Source organism: Gymnoscopelus microlampas, assembly GCF_963454915.1.
Source record: "Gymnoscopelus microlampas genome assembly, chromosome: 8".
NCBI lineage: Eukaryota > Metazoa > Chordata > Actinopteri > Myctophiformes > Myctophidae > Gymnoscopelus > Gymnoscopelus microlampas.
This window is the reverse complement of record NC_139945.1, coordinates 40,357,670-40,373,168: the sequence shown is the minus strand read 5'-3', so window position 1 is coordinate 40,373,168 and position 15,499 is coordinate 40,357,670. Positions and strand designations below refer to the sequence as shown.

Sequence of the window (15,499 nt, the reverse complement as noted above, 5' to 3'; positions counted from 1 at the left end):
GTGAAAGTTTTTCTTTCCGTCGCCTTCGGCCTGATGGAGACCATAAGCATACTAGGGCCTCCCTAATTTACATTAAAGACATGACATCAGCATGTGACTGAAATTTGTTCTTGTTCGTGGATGACTCAGCACTCCTGGTCTCGGACAAGTACAAATTGCAGGTTGAAAAACCCTCTGAGCTCAGTAAAATCTGCACATCTGGGCAAAACTGAATCCATTCTTTTTGGGTCCAAAATTGAATTCAGCAAGGCCACAGACTTTACAGTCAGGGTGAGTGACAATGTTATGACAAGCCCCAAGGAAAGAAGAAATTACCGTATTTTCCGCACTGTAAGGCGCACCGTCAGTGCGCCTTATAGTGCGGATGCGCCTTATAATGCGGTGCGCCCTATTTATGAAAATAATACATTTATTGAAGGTGCGCCTTATAGTGCGGAAAATACGGTACCTATCTGGGTTGTATTTTAGAGAACAATCTTTCCAGTGAAAAAATGGCAACAAAAATAATCAAGAAAGTCAACCAAAGAACAAGATTTTTGGCCAGGATCTCCTCGTTGGTCAGTAGGAATGCACCGAGGAGCACTTATCCAAAGTAATCTTGACTATTCATGGCACCTCAAAGGCATTAAAAGCAAAACTTCAGTCCTCTCAAAACAAACTGATCAGGTTACTACTAAACCTCACACCTAAGACTCACCTAACCCCTGCTCATTATGCTAGGGTGGGATGGCTCAGGGTAGAGGACAGAGTACAGCAACTTGCAATGGGCCTGGTCTTCAAGATACTCAAGGGACCAGTGCCCATGTACCTGACTGACTACTTCAAAAGAGTGAGGAGTGCCCAAGGGTACGACACCAGAGGGAGCTCCACTGATCTCATTCCCCCCAGATTCAGCACAAACATGGGGATGAATTCATTCTACTATTATTCCACCAAAATGTGGAATGCCCTATACCACCAGCCATCAATAGGTGCAACTCCCTACCCTCCTTCAAAACGGCCATAAAAGAGCTCCTGTCTGCAATTTGCAACTGGACCTGACAAGTCTCCTAGCTTGCCAAAAGAAACTACCCCCTCACTGTTTCTCTGTACTGCTCCTAGTATTGATGATCTCTTGTACAGTATAGTATTGTATGTCTTTATATGTCTTGATGAATTGAATACAAAGGACCACAATGGAAACAAGCCCTCAGGGCTTTTTGTCTTTTTTAAGCTGTTAATAAAGTATTCAATCAAAACCAGCTGCTATGCTCATACACCTTATATCTAAACCTCATTTACATACTGCACGGATGGATATGCTATGTGTACTGTAAATATGTAGATACCTTTTTGTTTTTGATTCTGTATTTTTTCCCTTGCCCCCCCTGTCCTCTCCCCTCTTCCTTTTTCTTTCTTTTTCTGGAAACAATAAAAACGAGGGAGCTTTCACAAAAACGAATTTCACGCTCACCCACTGTTTTACAGCTGTAAACCTATCCACATCAAATCCGAGATCCACATTGGATCCACACCATTCCCCATGTACAGTAGATTCTGAGATCTATGTGATTAATTTTCTTCTTCAGCAGTTTTTTCCCCCCTGGCCAAATCCTGATCACCATGTGACAATTATGTGAAAATGAAAGAGACAAAAACCTTGACAATAATTTGTTTATTTCATAATTCATATACTTTTTTCACAATTAGGAATTGAACGGTTAGAGGTTTAACCATCATTAAAGGGGATAGCTCACTCAGCCTTCACAGTCCATAAACAGTGAGAATAGTTTCCCTCTTTCAAGTAAACTTTAACAGGACACCAAACGGTCAGAATCAGAAAGAGGGCAAGAGGGCAACAATAAGAGAAAGGGAGAAAAGAAATAGAAATGTAAAAGCAAACTACTATATTTGCTATATTTGGTCCTCTCAGAGTGGGGTAAAACCATGTAAGTGAGAAAGTTTAAGAGAAAGGTAGTATTGTAGAAGCAACTGCAGAGAACTATTGAGATACATTTATGACATAATGCACTTAACAAAGATATGGAGTTATCAGAGCACCTTCATCAGCCAGGTTAAGTAAACATGATACTTCAATGACATCAGCGTGATAATAATGTCATTTCTATATCCTCCCATCCCAGAACAAGCTTCAATCCTTGGCTGTTTTAATCTCAAATGTGTTTAACTGTTAACAGCTTAACTGTGACAAAAAATACATCATTTGATTCACAAAAAGCATTTTTTTAATCTGCAGTTAAAAATGTGATGTGGCTTAGGGTGAAAAGCATTGAATCGAGAAAAACAATGGCACCTTTGGGGGAGAGACAACCTCAGGTCACGTAAGAAAAAAAGAAGAAAAAAAACATCTCTAAAATTATAAACAAAAGGTAATCTCTTCACAAGAATTAACCTAGGCTCCAAAGTAGCCTTGCGCGCCACGGGTTCGAGTCCCCATCCCGACGGCCTTTGCTGCATGTCACACCCGTCTCTCTCCCCATTTTTTGTAAACCTACTATCCTATCAATAAAGGTATAAAAAAGCCCAAAAATAAATCTTAAAAAAAAAAGAATCAAGTCTTGTCAAAGGGACATAAAACCATATAACTAAATGATGCAATAACATTTTGAGTGATATTTTAACAGAGATTGATGACGATCAAAGCCATTAAAGCCATATTTAATAGCACAGAACACAGTAGCAGATAAAGTGTCTGTTAGGTCATTGTGAGATTGAGCTGCAAATGCGAATTGCTACATCATAATTTATCCAAGAGGATAATAAGTATTGCCTTTCATAAACTGTAAAGATATTAGTCCTAACATTGTGAAATAAACGATAACATCATAGAGAAAACAATAATAATTAGACTTACATGTTGGATAATTTGGATATTGCCAGGTACAGGTATATGGGTTCAATGGGACAATCACTTGCATTTTCATGTTGTTCCTTTCACTTTCAACAATTTCAACTTTTAATCTCCCCTTTTGGTTTATTCTCCAAATTCTTTAGCAAGTGATATTTTGAATTCCAAATGATTGTGAGTGTAGTTGGAGCCATACACTAAACCGCAACTTCCAGAAATTACAGGAAGAGCAGAGCATAAGTGTGGTGCAACAGCCCTATAAGATCAGTATGTAACAATTAACAACCTAATTAGTAATTGATTACTATACTAATATTCGATGAGCAGCCTCTGCATTTGGGCATTCACCCAAAAGAAAAGAAAGAAAAGAAAGAAAAGAAAAGAAAAGAAAAGAAAAGAAAAGAAAAGAAAAGAAAAGAAAAGAAAAGAAAAGAAAAGATGCGCATTAGCTTCCTTTCAATTGTAAAATTGCTTCAATATTACCAGTTCATATTGTGTGGAATAGATAGCACCACAAAATCTATGTACAACAGAACCAATGGATATGCTTTATGCTTATTCTGATAGCAAAACATCATCATTACACATTGTTATTGTTCTTAGATGGAGAAAGGCATCTTCATCATCTACATATGTAAATATAGGTCTAACACAAAAACATATAAATGAGATCTGTCCCATTTCTGACTACCTAAAGCCACACTAGACAGGATATTAGTTTCATATTAATTAAAATATTACTGTAGCAGCAGTTTTACAGTTTATGTACTCAGAATGAATATCCTTATGCTACAAATGTACTTGATTAGACTGATTGAGGTGTTTATTAGCAATGGATTAACATGATTTGTGAAAAATGCAAACTGCACATGAATAACCAATCCTTAAAAACAATTATGTTACAGTTAACACATTCTTAAATATTTCTCATATTGTTTATTTCCTTGTTTTGGAACTGGTGAGTATCAAGTGGCATTTAAGCCTCATATACTGTATGCTTCATCGCACAATGGTGTCACTGCGTAAATTAGGCTATAAGCTAGGTGTCAGGAGGCATTGGGACAGACCTCGCAAACAAAAACAAACAAACAAAGGCAACAGCACTAATTTGTTAACTTGCATCATAGACACAATACATTTAATACATCTTCCTGGATAATGTGCTTTATATCTAAAACATATAAATACACATGGACATAGGCAGAGAGATTTAGTTCATGTTGATGGACTGGGGAGTACTGTGGGTTTTATTATAGTTTTTGTTCTTTTAGAAAAATATCCATTTTAAAACTAGTCGCAACAACATCACCCTGTTTTTCTTCATTGACAAAAATATTCCATTTAGATCTGAAAACATTCATACTTTACAATCATGGTCCATACACTTATATATACATGTTTCCTGTATATATGTAAATGCATATAGGCTTACAATTAGAAATTTTGACACAGAAAAAACTTTCATAGTGCAACATGCCTCTGAAGTTGCCAAATGAAAATATAATAAAATAATGATATAATACATGGTAATAATAATAGTAACAATAATGAGGAGATATCCACACACACACACGCACACGCACACACACACACACACACACACACACACACACACACACACACACACACACACACACACACACACACACACACACACACACACACACACACACACAAACAAACAGACTTTGGCAGCAACAGTACAAGTAAGAGCAGAGGACGAAGCAAATAAAAAGACAAAAAACTAATATAAAACAAAAATATATAACAATTCTCACTCAAACATATAGGAAAATAAATTGTACAAATTCACAGGCAAATAAAGAACGCTTACTCTGAAACGTCACCTCGCATTTTCTCCCCTCCATTTCCGGGTTTTGTTTTGGGCTCTTGCACATAATTAACCTCAATAAAGAAAGAAATAAATGGGCTTAGTGGCTCTGAGTGGACACACTCACAATGAATGTACCCCAACTGTTTCCTCCTTTGAGAGGAAAAGATAAGTACAGAGAACACTGAACCCAATGCTTAGAGGTTGTCCAAATCACTCAAAACAAAAGTCTCCTCCGAATAAAGGCATCAGTTATCATCTGGACAATTCCATAGAGCTGACAGACTGAACAAGAAAAGCTCAGAAAAGCTCGTTGTCAAAGTACTGTCAAATTACTTTTTCTTTTTTAAATAACCATGTATATATTTTCTCAAAGATGATAGTCACAACATAAACTCTGAATAAATAAGTCTGTGACTCAGGGACAATTCAGAGACTTGATGCGGTGGTATGAATGTGCGTGTGTGTGCTCAGGGTGGATGAGGCTTTGTGGTATGGAGGTGGTATTATGAAGGGTAAGAGTTAGAGGTCACCCTTCCACACAGCTGGTAAGAGCTGGATTTTTCTTTTTTGCTTTGTTTTCAACATTTTCCTCATTGATGGTGAAAGGGAATGAGCATCCTTCGTTATCAGTTGTCAATGAGAGGCCCTCTACCTCGGATCAAACTTCTTTCCTTCCCTATCATTCTCCCTTCATCCTCATTCAACCACCATCACACCACAAGTTGTGATTTAATCTTCATCATTCGTACGTCCAACAATGGCTCAGCAGAAGACAGTGGCATCCCTCTTGCATTTTGTGTTCTTCATTTGACTTTCTTTTAAATGATTGTGTCCATGTGAACGTGTGAATATATTTGATTTCGCAGCTGTAAGGGCCTGCTTGGAGCAATGCACTCCAAAAACAAAACAAAAAACAATCTTCTGTAGGGGCTTGCATCCATGTCCATATGTGGGGGAGCGCATGGGGGGGGGGGCGTGTTAAGTTGACCGGTGCTCACTCGAGGTCCCAAGGGCTGGATGGGGTCTTCGGGCTCTCATGGGTCGAAGACTTCAGGGAGAGAGAGAGAGATACACAGAGACAGGAGGAGAAATATAGATGGGGAGATGGCACGGGTGGCAGTTTGGCAGGAAGGCAGAAGTTTAAAAAAAGACAGGAAAGAGCAAAAAAGACAGAGGAGGCTGTTTGATTTCAGATCCCCAACCTTGCCATGTCCCAGCTAATGAAGAAGCAGAGAAACAGCAGCAGACCAGCAGTCTGTCCCCCACACAAGAGACCCTCAACAGCATGTCCTTCTTCCCTTCGGCTTTGCATAAATACATTCAGCATGATGGAAAAAAAGATGGCAGCGGGAGGAGGGGGTGACCAACATATGACGGCTGGGGTGGAGGGAGGGCATGGGTGGCTTGTGGGATTGCAAGGTGAGCTTGTGGTTTTTATTTTAGTCATTGCACTGTACATGTAACATATGAAAGTATTCATTATTTGTAAGCTAGGCGTTTTTAGAGCCAGTAAGTGGCAATGTCGATACTTGTATTTGCGTATTGTGTCCATGGTACATTTATTATCGACATAAGAATGACAATTAATGTGATTGTTGTCCTTATGTCAGATAGTATGCTTATTATGTATTAAGTATTGATATGATTTAATCCACGTCTGATGTGCGTCAGTGTGTTTTGTATGGCTCTTGTTTTAGGATATTTATGATATGTTGGAATGTGTAAATATGAATCCAATTGGTTGTGTTTGTTTTTTTGAGCTGGAAGTTAAAGGCTGACAGGTATAGTACATGTGCTTGCCTCAGCCCCTACGCTTCCAGTGACCACATCGCAGTATGTGCATGTTGATATGTGCCGGCGTGTCTGTCTGTCAGTCGGTCAGAGTGCCAGCAGCGATGGCGAGTTCAAGGAATCGGATGACTGCTCGCTACTGCTGTTCCGCTGGTTGGCACTGACCCCGCAGGCTCCCTCTGGGTAGGTGAACACAAATGAAGATGTGTATGAGGGGTTGTAGGTGACAGCGGACATGCCGTCATGGTTACCACCACCACCGCCGCCGCCACTGTCACTGGCCATCAGACACGGTGGACCAGCCAGCAGTGGCTCACTTGAGCAATAGAAAGAACTAGAAAATGCTACCTCCTGCATCATCCCTGGCTGAGGCTGCTGCTGTTGTTGTTGTTGTTGCGGAACCGCCGGCTGGGACTGTGCGGAGGCCGGGTGAGTCGTGTAGGCAGGAGGCAGGTAGAAAGCGTCTTCCTTCACAGTCAAGCCCACGATGGAGACAGGTGGCAGGTGCTGGTGTGAGAGCTGGGCCTGAGCCAGCGGGAGTTGCATAGAGCCCTGCGGCTGGTCCTGGTATGGGATCTTACAGCCCGGTTGGTGGGCCACCAGAACAAACTCCAAACGCTCCTTCTCCTTCTGCAACTCCGATATCTCTGCCTCCAGCTCCGCCTTCTCCTCTTCCAGGATGTCTGTCTCCTGCAGGCAGAAGAGAGGAGAATGAAGAGAATGAAGGGGAGCAGAGGGGCGGATGGATGATGGAGATCGATTAAAGAATATGGCAACAGAAGAAAGGGAGGAGGGTAAGCAGGTTAAAGGCGATTATTTGTGGAGGAAGCTGCACTCCCCCTTAGTAATACCATGTTATAGAAACTTTTCCCTTACAAATTACATTACGCTACAGTGTGGTTATCAGTACTGCAGGTACAATAGTCTGTCTAGTAGTCAGACCCATAATCATTATTATAATCATTATTCACATTAACTGAACATGGCCATTCATTAACATCAACCACCATGGGCAGTAACAGGTCATATTTAATTAGCATGACAAGCTCACCGACTGCAGTTTGTCAGTGAGCTCTCGCCGTCGGTTCCGACATTTGGCAGCAGCCAGCTTGTTCCTCTCACGTCTGACACGCCTCTTCTCCTCCTCCTCAGGAGTTAGCTGGAGCAAAGGATAGAGAAAGAAAGAGAGGGATACATATTTAGCTTTCATTCTACTTTACAATGAGCTTTCATTGCCTCCCCTCAAACTCCTATACACACTAAAATCTGTTTACACAGTTAAATCCTCAATGTTAATTTAACAATTTTTTCACACTCTCTGAGTAAAATCTTAGTATTAGATATATCGGTAATTTGATTTGTACACATAGCCTGTCTTATATGCAAGGACCCACAAACAAACGAGAAACCACACAAGCACATCACTTACTAACACACCAACATCTCCATCGTCACTCACAGACTCGTCTCGAGTGCGGCGACAGCGGGCTCGGGACTGACGGATGGGACCTGGGGCTGGCCCCTGGGCTGGCCCCGGAGTCTCTGGACCTGCCGGGGTGAACCCAGGTGGGGAAGAGTAGCTAGGACCTGGCATGTCATACGGGTCAACCAGAGACACGGGCTGGGTCATGGTGGAGGTCCCAGCGGTGCCGCTGCTCTGTCCAGAAGCCTGGGAGGAGCTGAGGGTTGGTTGTACCATCCACTGCAGGTCCTGGCTGCTGGTGATGGCCGTGACAGTGGGTACAAAGGTACCAGGCATATCCACCGCTCCAGTGCTGCTGCTGCCCCCAGGAACGTTATCCACACTGCCTAACCCAACCCCACACTCCTAGGAGGGAACATGGAGAACGTCAGTGAAGTCTGAGTCACAAGAGTCAAAACTAGTACGTCAGTAACATGCAACACAGACACTCAGACAGACAGCCACGTGCACACTTTTTTTTTTTTAAACCCACCCATAATAATTATATTATAATTGTATAATTATAAAGCAATAGACCCCTTAACAGACGACGTCAGACTGATAAGAACCAGTATGCCGCAACCAGTATGCGCGCAATGAAACCCATTCTGTCAGGTCTCGCTAGGACGCGCCTCACTAGCCAACACACAAGAGGGGGTTGGGGTGTGCTGAAATCACGCACTCCAAAACAACAGGTTGGGAATTGATTGCGTGAAACAATCACCTGTGCGTCCAGTCTCAATGTTAGTAAACAAATAATTGGTCTATAGAACAATTTTGTAACATTTAAAGAATCATCAATCCTAAATCTATAGGCTAATTGCACTGTATATGACTATAGTATTAATGAGGGAAAGTTTTCTAGTTCAACTAAAACATTTTAATTGAACTAGAACTAGAACATTTTTCGCTTTAGTAAAATAGGCTAAGATGATGTTCAGCCCAAATATGTCACTGATATTTTTGTTTAATTTATTTATACCCTCCATTGATCCCAAAAAGGTGTTCAAACTGGCATTAATATACTCATACAAACAGCGGATGAGGATCTGAGCAGTCTCCTAAACCAATCACATCTCTCCAATGCGTGTCCCCGCCTCTTTCCTCTCCTCCCGTCACACCCCCGGTGTTCCCCTTAGCAACGCGACGTAACACTCCAAAATAGAACGCATTGACGTCACCGCAGAAAGAGAGCGTGGAGAGAAGCGAGCGAAGGCGGGGCTTAGGTATACGTACGTAGGAGAGTTCCACAGCCTTGTCATCAAGGCTGCCATGTCTGATTACTATAAGCGACTTTGGGCTTGTTTTTCTGTAAAGTTGCTAGTAGATATTGGTAGTTTGCGGGTTGCGTTTTTTTGTGGCTTGTTTCTAAAGTGTACTTGCTTATTTAGGATTGCTTCCAAATGTTTTCATTATTATTTAATCCAGTGGTTCTCAAATATTTTCATCAAAATGTTTTGTGCCCAGGGGAGCATTTGCGTTGTTAGAATGTTTTAAAAAATATTATAAATATTCCACATTTTATTGCAAGAGCTTTTGAAAATAGCAGACCTACGAGCTTGTAGATCAGCTATTTTTAAATAGTCGATGCATATAGATTTCTAAGTTGCTTCTTTTGGGCTTGTTTTCATAGGCCTGGCTGCTTATTTCTCTCACAAACCCTGGCAACACTGCTTGTCATACGTTCTGCGGCATGCTGCTGCTGTAAACCCACCACGTTGCCACAGCAGCAGCCTGCCCGGTGAATGCAGTGTTTGTCTATCAACTAACCGTCAGTGACATTAGGTGTTAGCTCCTGCCAATCGCATCATATTTGTGCTGATAAAGAGTTCATTTTAGCCCATAATATATTTGGAATGACTGCGCAGGCCTATAAAATACAAATTAATATTGTATAATGAATATTAAGGGATACGCAGTTATCACCCGAACTGCACTGATTGATTGATTGGTTGATTGATTGATTGATTGATTGATTGAATACTTTATTAACAGTTTGCAAAAAAGCACAGAAAGTAGGCTACAGTTCTATACAAAAGGATGCTAAAAGGATTAAACCCAAGAAAGCACTATATGGGCTTGTTGTTTCCATAGGGGTCCTGAAACGCATGAGTTTGTTAATCCTTTCTTTGTTTTTAATCTATAAAGTATGGAGTTTGTAACATAATTTACCTGCGGTGCACTGGTAGTCGGTGGGCTCCCGAAGGAGTCCACGGAAGAAAGGTACTCTATGGATGGAGAGGAACTTCCACGGGAACCGCTATTATCGAGGTCGCCGGGGAACCCTTGGAACATTTCCCCTGAGGGAGCGAGGGTGGTGAACGTGAACCCTACCGTTCCCGGGGAAAGTGCGATATCACCTGCAGACAGTAGTGGAATAGCAACACACGTATAGGGTAAACTGCTGAAAGACATTAGACAATGTTATCATAATAGCTGCTGCCAGTGCTTCCAGGTTGCCAAAGCTTTGCTCTAAAATAACCGATAGATAGGCTACTGTCTTCATATTCGCCACTGTACCGTTATCGTTTGCAAAGTTCATAGCGAGCCTATTTCCCAAACGATTCTGTTTTTCATAGTACGTAGGCTACCTCACAAACTCACAGATAGAATATATACTTTTGTGAAATCGCATTTGCGTAAAACGATAGATATGGATCGACGAAGCAATAAAACCGACTTACCGAAGTTGATCTTCTTGGTAGAATCTTGTAAGATGTTCTTGGTTTCTTTCCAAAAGAGTTGCATGAAGAAGGTAATCCAGTTCCCTCGGAAGGGAAGTCCTAACTCCAGATGTTGCAAACAACTGCTTTAAATCCAAGCACCAAAATATGCAGTTATTATAGATCCATGTAAAAAGTCTGCTATGTGTGAACTGTACTCCGAGGAACGTTATAGTAACAGGGTCCAACGGTAGCTCAAGTCTTATGAATGAAATCCCCATCGCATAAAACCATTTCAAGCTACCGAGGTACCGCCTTCGGTGTTCCGCTGACGTACGTGCCCATGTATGGACTGAGTTCTGCTGTTTGTTGTGTATCCTTGGTGACGTGAGGGAATCCCTCTCTCTCCCACTGAAATAGGCTACTGGCTTGCCTGGCGGAGGATAATAATAGTTTTTTTTTTTTTTTTTTACTATCACAACCACGAGATATTTCTCACCGTCTAACAATTTTCTAAAAGGGAATAGACCTTGTGGAATTGCGTTGCTATGGGAACAGCTTGGGTCCAAGTTTATTTCCTGTCAGCTATATATCAATATTCACAAACACTGCAACAGGAAATCAACTTCATAGAATGATTATAATATTATTATTATAATATTATAATATTTCAAGAAACATCAATCTGTTTACGAATATTGTATGAACTCTAATGTTATCATGAAAAAAATCATGACATTGCTGGGTGAAAGTTGAACAAATCCAATTAACGATTTACTGTAGGCCTAAATGCTGGTCCATTTCAGTTAAATTAAAACTATTATATTATCTACATTGATTTTAGTCGTGTGTAGCCTGTTGAATGCTTAAGAAAACAAAGCATTTAGGTTAATGGTTTTAGATCTTTATAGGTTCATGTTTGAAATTCGACAGATCGCTTCAATCACCCCGTATATATTGAAAAGGTATAGGTAAGGCAATGGTTCTCAACCTTTTCAGCCCGTGACCCCCAAAACAATCATATTTGAACTGGGGACCCCCCAGATAAATATTGTGAAAAATTGGCTATTTTCAAATGTTTCGCCTTTTTCTTATATTATTTGACAATTTGGACAATGTTTGACCAGTTGACTTATAGTATAGTTTGTTGATTACTTTTACATTTGGTTTTTTTTTTTTTGTATTAAAAAGTCCCCCCCCCCCCCCACCAAAAATCATGTGGGGACCCCCCTGGGGTTCCGGCCCCCAGGTTGAGAACAACTGAGGTAAGGTATTTTAGGCTATGTTTCCTAAATGGAGTAAAGTGACGTTGTGCAATAGTTGGCTATATGATGCCATGCCCTTGCCCCATATATTATTTTTTTACTATCACAACCACGAGATATTTCTCACCGTCTAACAATTTTCTAAAAGGGAATAGACGACCTTGTGGTATTGCGTTGCTATGGGAACACCTTAGGTCCAAGTTTATTTCCTGTCAGCTATCGATATTCACAAACACTGAAACAGGAAATCAACTTCAATCACCCAGTATTGAAAAGGTATAGTTTTTTTAACCAGTTTTTATAGTATGGTGTGTTGAGTGCTTTTGATGCTGGAAAAATGGTCACTTCACTGTCATCTGGGGAGTCTGCCCCCCCCCCACCGAAAAAGAAAAATCATGTGGGGACCCGGCCCACAGGTTGAGAACCACTGAGGTAAGGATATGTTTCCTGAATGGAGTAAAGTGACGTTGTGCAATAGTTGGCTATGATGCCATGCCCTTGACCCATGTATTATGCAAGAAAGCAGGGCTGAGCCTGAGCTGGAGGAAGGAATCCCGTCAAAGGAGGGGATATCCCCTGGTAAAGGTTCTCACGGCACGCCCTCGGGAGCTCTCCAATCTCCACTTTATGTTTGTGGAATGTGAGGGTAGGACTAAACGGTTTAGTCCTACCCTGGTTTAGTCTAAACCACTCATTGAACTAGACGTGTTTGTCTGCTATTAGTTCATTATGTCCAAATAGTATTTCCAGCTTTCAGTACTTTTACTTCTACTCCACAACATCTCAGGTCCAGGTAGGCTACTGCAGGACCCAAATTATACTTTAATACCCGGACATTTCATAGGCAAATATTGTAGCCTACTTTTACTCCACTACAAATTATTTGAAAACTTTAGTTACTAGCCACTTTGTAGATTTAGATTATCATTACAAAACATACATTAACCACTTCAGCCGGGCCATTTCGGCCATTTGAAAATAGCCAATCTACAAGCTCTGCTATTTTCCAAAAAATATTATATAATTTATACATTTGAAAACTTGTGAAATGGGATATTCTGCATGATGAGTATTTTCTACTTTTGGTACTTTAAGTACATTTTACTTTTATTCAAGTACATTTTGAATTCCGGACTTTTTAACAAGAGTTTTTTTTACATTTTTTTTGCAGTATTGATACTTTTACTTAAGTAAAAAATGTAATACTTTTCCAACTGTTCATTTATAGGATTTAAATTAAATAGGCAGCATCAAACTCTTAGGCCAATAATACTACAATTGTAATTGTAATTTAATTAGCCCGCCTATCTGAATGAAACCTTAGAATAAATGTTGAATACATTAATTCGTGGATTTTGGTGTAACCAATGCAAGGTGGCCTCATTAATGTCAGAATTTTTCTTTCTTTTTTTTTTTACGAGAAATACGACAATACTGTAATTCCGACATGAACAGTGGGCAGCAGCAGTGACGGAAAGCAGCACCATGATACATACTGACACTGTCATTGCAGACGAACAGAAAATGATTCATTGTTATATAGCCTACACACTGCTCAGCATGCCACTGGGAATGTGGCAGGTGGGAGTTAGGTTGGGGGGGGGGGTAAAACAGGCAAATGCGGGAAAAAGATGAATGAAAAATCTCAAATGGGCCTACGTTTATTAGTGATGTCACAAAATGTCACGGGGCGGGCATGACTGCAGGTGCATATAGACCTACAGGCGTGAAGAGAGGAAGAGTTGGATTAGCCTAGGATAACAACAATGTCAGCGCTATAACTATAACGTCACAGCCGAGGATCTACGGAGAATGTTGTGTCCCTGCAGCTGTTGTTGTGGATGACAAATCAAATGAAGGCCCACAACAAACAAGTGTATGGGGACTATTATAGGCCAATGCCTCAGAATCCACCTGATTGAGACCTAGATATATTTTAGTTACAACAATTCTAAATACTTTGTATTTTATATGTTTTAAGATATGAGAATGGTGTAGTAGCCTACATATCATAAAAGAGTACATTTATTTGAAGACGCATGGGCCATGTGCTTTTTTTTCTCTCTTCTTTTTTTGTCTCACCACGAGTCTTCTGCATGTGTGTACAGCGTTCGGTTGCCTTGGATACGCCGTTCCATCTGACGTAGAGACGCAGCCTAGGTCTTTTTTTGTTATGCCGCCTAGCAACTGGTTTCCGTGGCAACAGGTTGTGAGTGACAGGCAAAGGCAGACAGTGGCTACTCGTACAACATGGCTTCCTGGTTCTGCGCATAGCTGGCGCATATAGAGTTTAACCGGCAGCGATTTTGAGGTTATAAATAATGTACATTTTTACGGAGCCTTTTAAAAATACTCTCACGTCTATCTATTCCGTTTTGCTGCTCTGGGTAACTTCAGATAACTTCAGATAACGACGAGCTCTGCGTAACGTCGTTAGAATACATAGCCACACGGGATAGCTAAGCTAACCGTTCATACTACTGCAGTGTTTCAGACAGCATGCTTAATAACATATGTAATCCACTCTGCGATAACTTCTTTGTTTGTTTAATTTAGACATTTTCGCCAAGTTGTTGACAGTGCCACAAATACACAATTATATATTTGAATACAGTAATTCAACCACGCATCATGGCGATATTAAACTATATTTTACTTTTTACAAAACGAAATGATCTTAATATTTATCCTCAAAACGTTAAACAACTACATAATGTTGCCACTAAATGCAGTACTTGGTGTGGATTTTAATTTGATACTCTGATCCTTTTACTTTCTGTCTGGGACTGGGCAGTTGGCACATATTTCTAGACAGGAAGCTAATCTCTTGACCGAACTCCCATTGACCCAGAGATCCAGATCTAGACAACAAGTGTTGTCTAACTATTACCCCGGTGTGCTTTGTTTTGCTTGCCCCCGTCTCTTAGCATGCTTTCGGGAAGCTACTAACTATCACCCTGCTCAGGCCAGGCCCTGTTTCCCTCTGGGAGGCGGGACATGTTTGCCCTGTCTTCCTGCCCAAAATATTTGTTACCAGGCAACGGTCAGGCCTGCCCCATTATTTCAGAGTAGTGTTGTTTACACCCCTTCTGGCTTCTCACCCCAACAACATTACATAACTTTCACTGGCTTTCCCCACCTCTTCTCTGAGAGAAATTTGACCTGTCTTTTTACCCCCACCGCACATACCCAAGTAAACCCTTCTTTCTTCTAGACCGTTCCCCTCTCTGTCTTTGCTTGCTTTAAACATTCACAATTTCAGCCACTGAGAGAACAAATGCTGATCAAAAGAGGTCATGAAATTCGTATGAAGCAGATTGTTAGTGGATGAGCTATGCTTGGCCTGAATTTTGTCTGAATAGCATTATGTTTTTTCAGTAACTTCACCTTTTAGAATTCCTCTGTTGTCAGCATTTATTATGACTTTGGTTTTTATTGGCAAAATTTATTGTGAATTAAGCTATCTGTATGCTGAGGTTTTGGACTTGAAATGGACCAGCCTATTTCAGGTTAGCCTATGTGTATTATGTGAAACATAGACGCAGAAGTAAACTAAAATTGCCATAATCCTCTAAAATTATATTGGGCTGACTAGGCAATGATGACTGAAGAACTGTAATGGTTGGAATGGCAACA

General features: G+C 40.7%; 1 protein-coding gene across 5 annotated transcripts; it reads right to left on the bottom strand.

Moving 5' to 3' along the window:
• Nucleotides 1-1,761: 1,761 nt before the first annotated feature.
• Nucleotides 1,762-10,847, bottom strand: fosb (FBJ murine osteosarcoma viral oncogene homolog B). 5 transcript variants are annotated; one of them, XM_084064447.1, is made up of 6 exons: nt 10,620-10,847; nt 10,099-10,295; nt 7,903-8,301; nt 7,525-7,632; nt 6,822-7,163; nt 1,762-5,730 (listed from the first exon to the last, which is right to left on the bottom strand). In XM_084064447.1, the coding sequence occupies exons 1-6, from the start codon at nt 10,681-10,683 to the stop codon at nt 5,677-5,679; spliced, it is 1,164 nt and encodes a 387-aa protein (XP_083920573.1). In that variant the 5' UTR covers nt 10,684-10,847; the 3' UTR covers nt 1,762-5,676. The 5 variants fall into 5 exon arrangements, with proteins under 5 accessions (XP_083920573.1, XP_083920571.1, XP_083920569.1 ...); XM_084064445.1 differs by lacking the exon at nt 1,762-5,730 and having other exon boundaries at nt 5,768-7,163; nt 10,099-10,336; XM_084064443.1 differs by lacking the exon at nt 1,762-5,730 and having other exon boundaries at nt 5,768-7,163.
• Nucleotides 10,848-15,499: the final 4,652 nt, after the last annotated feature.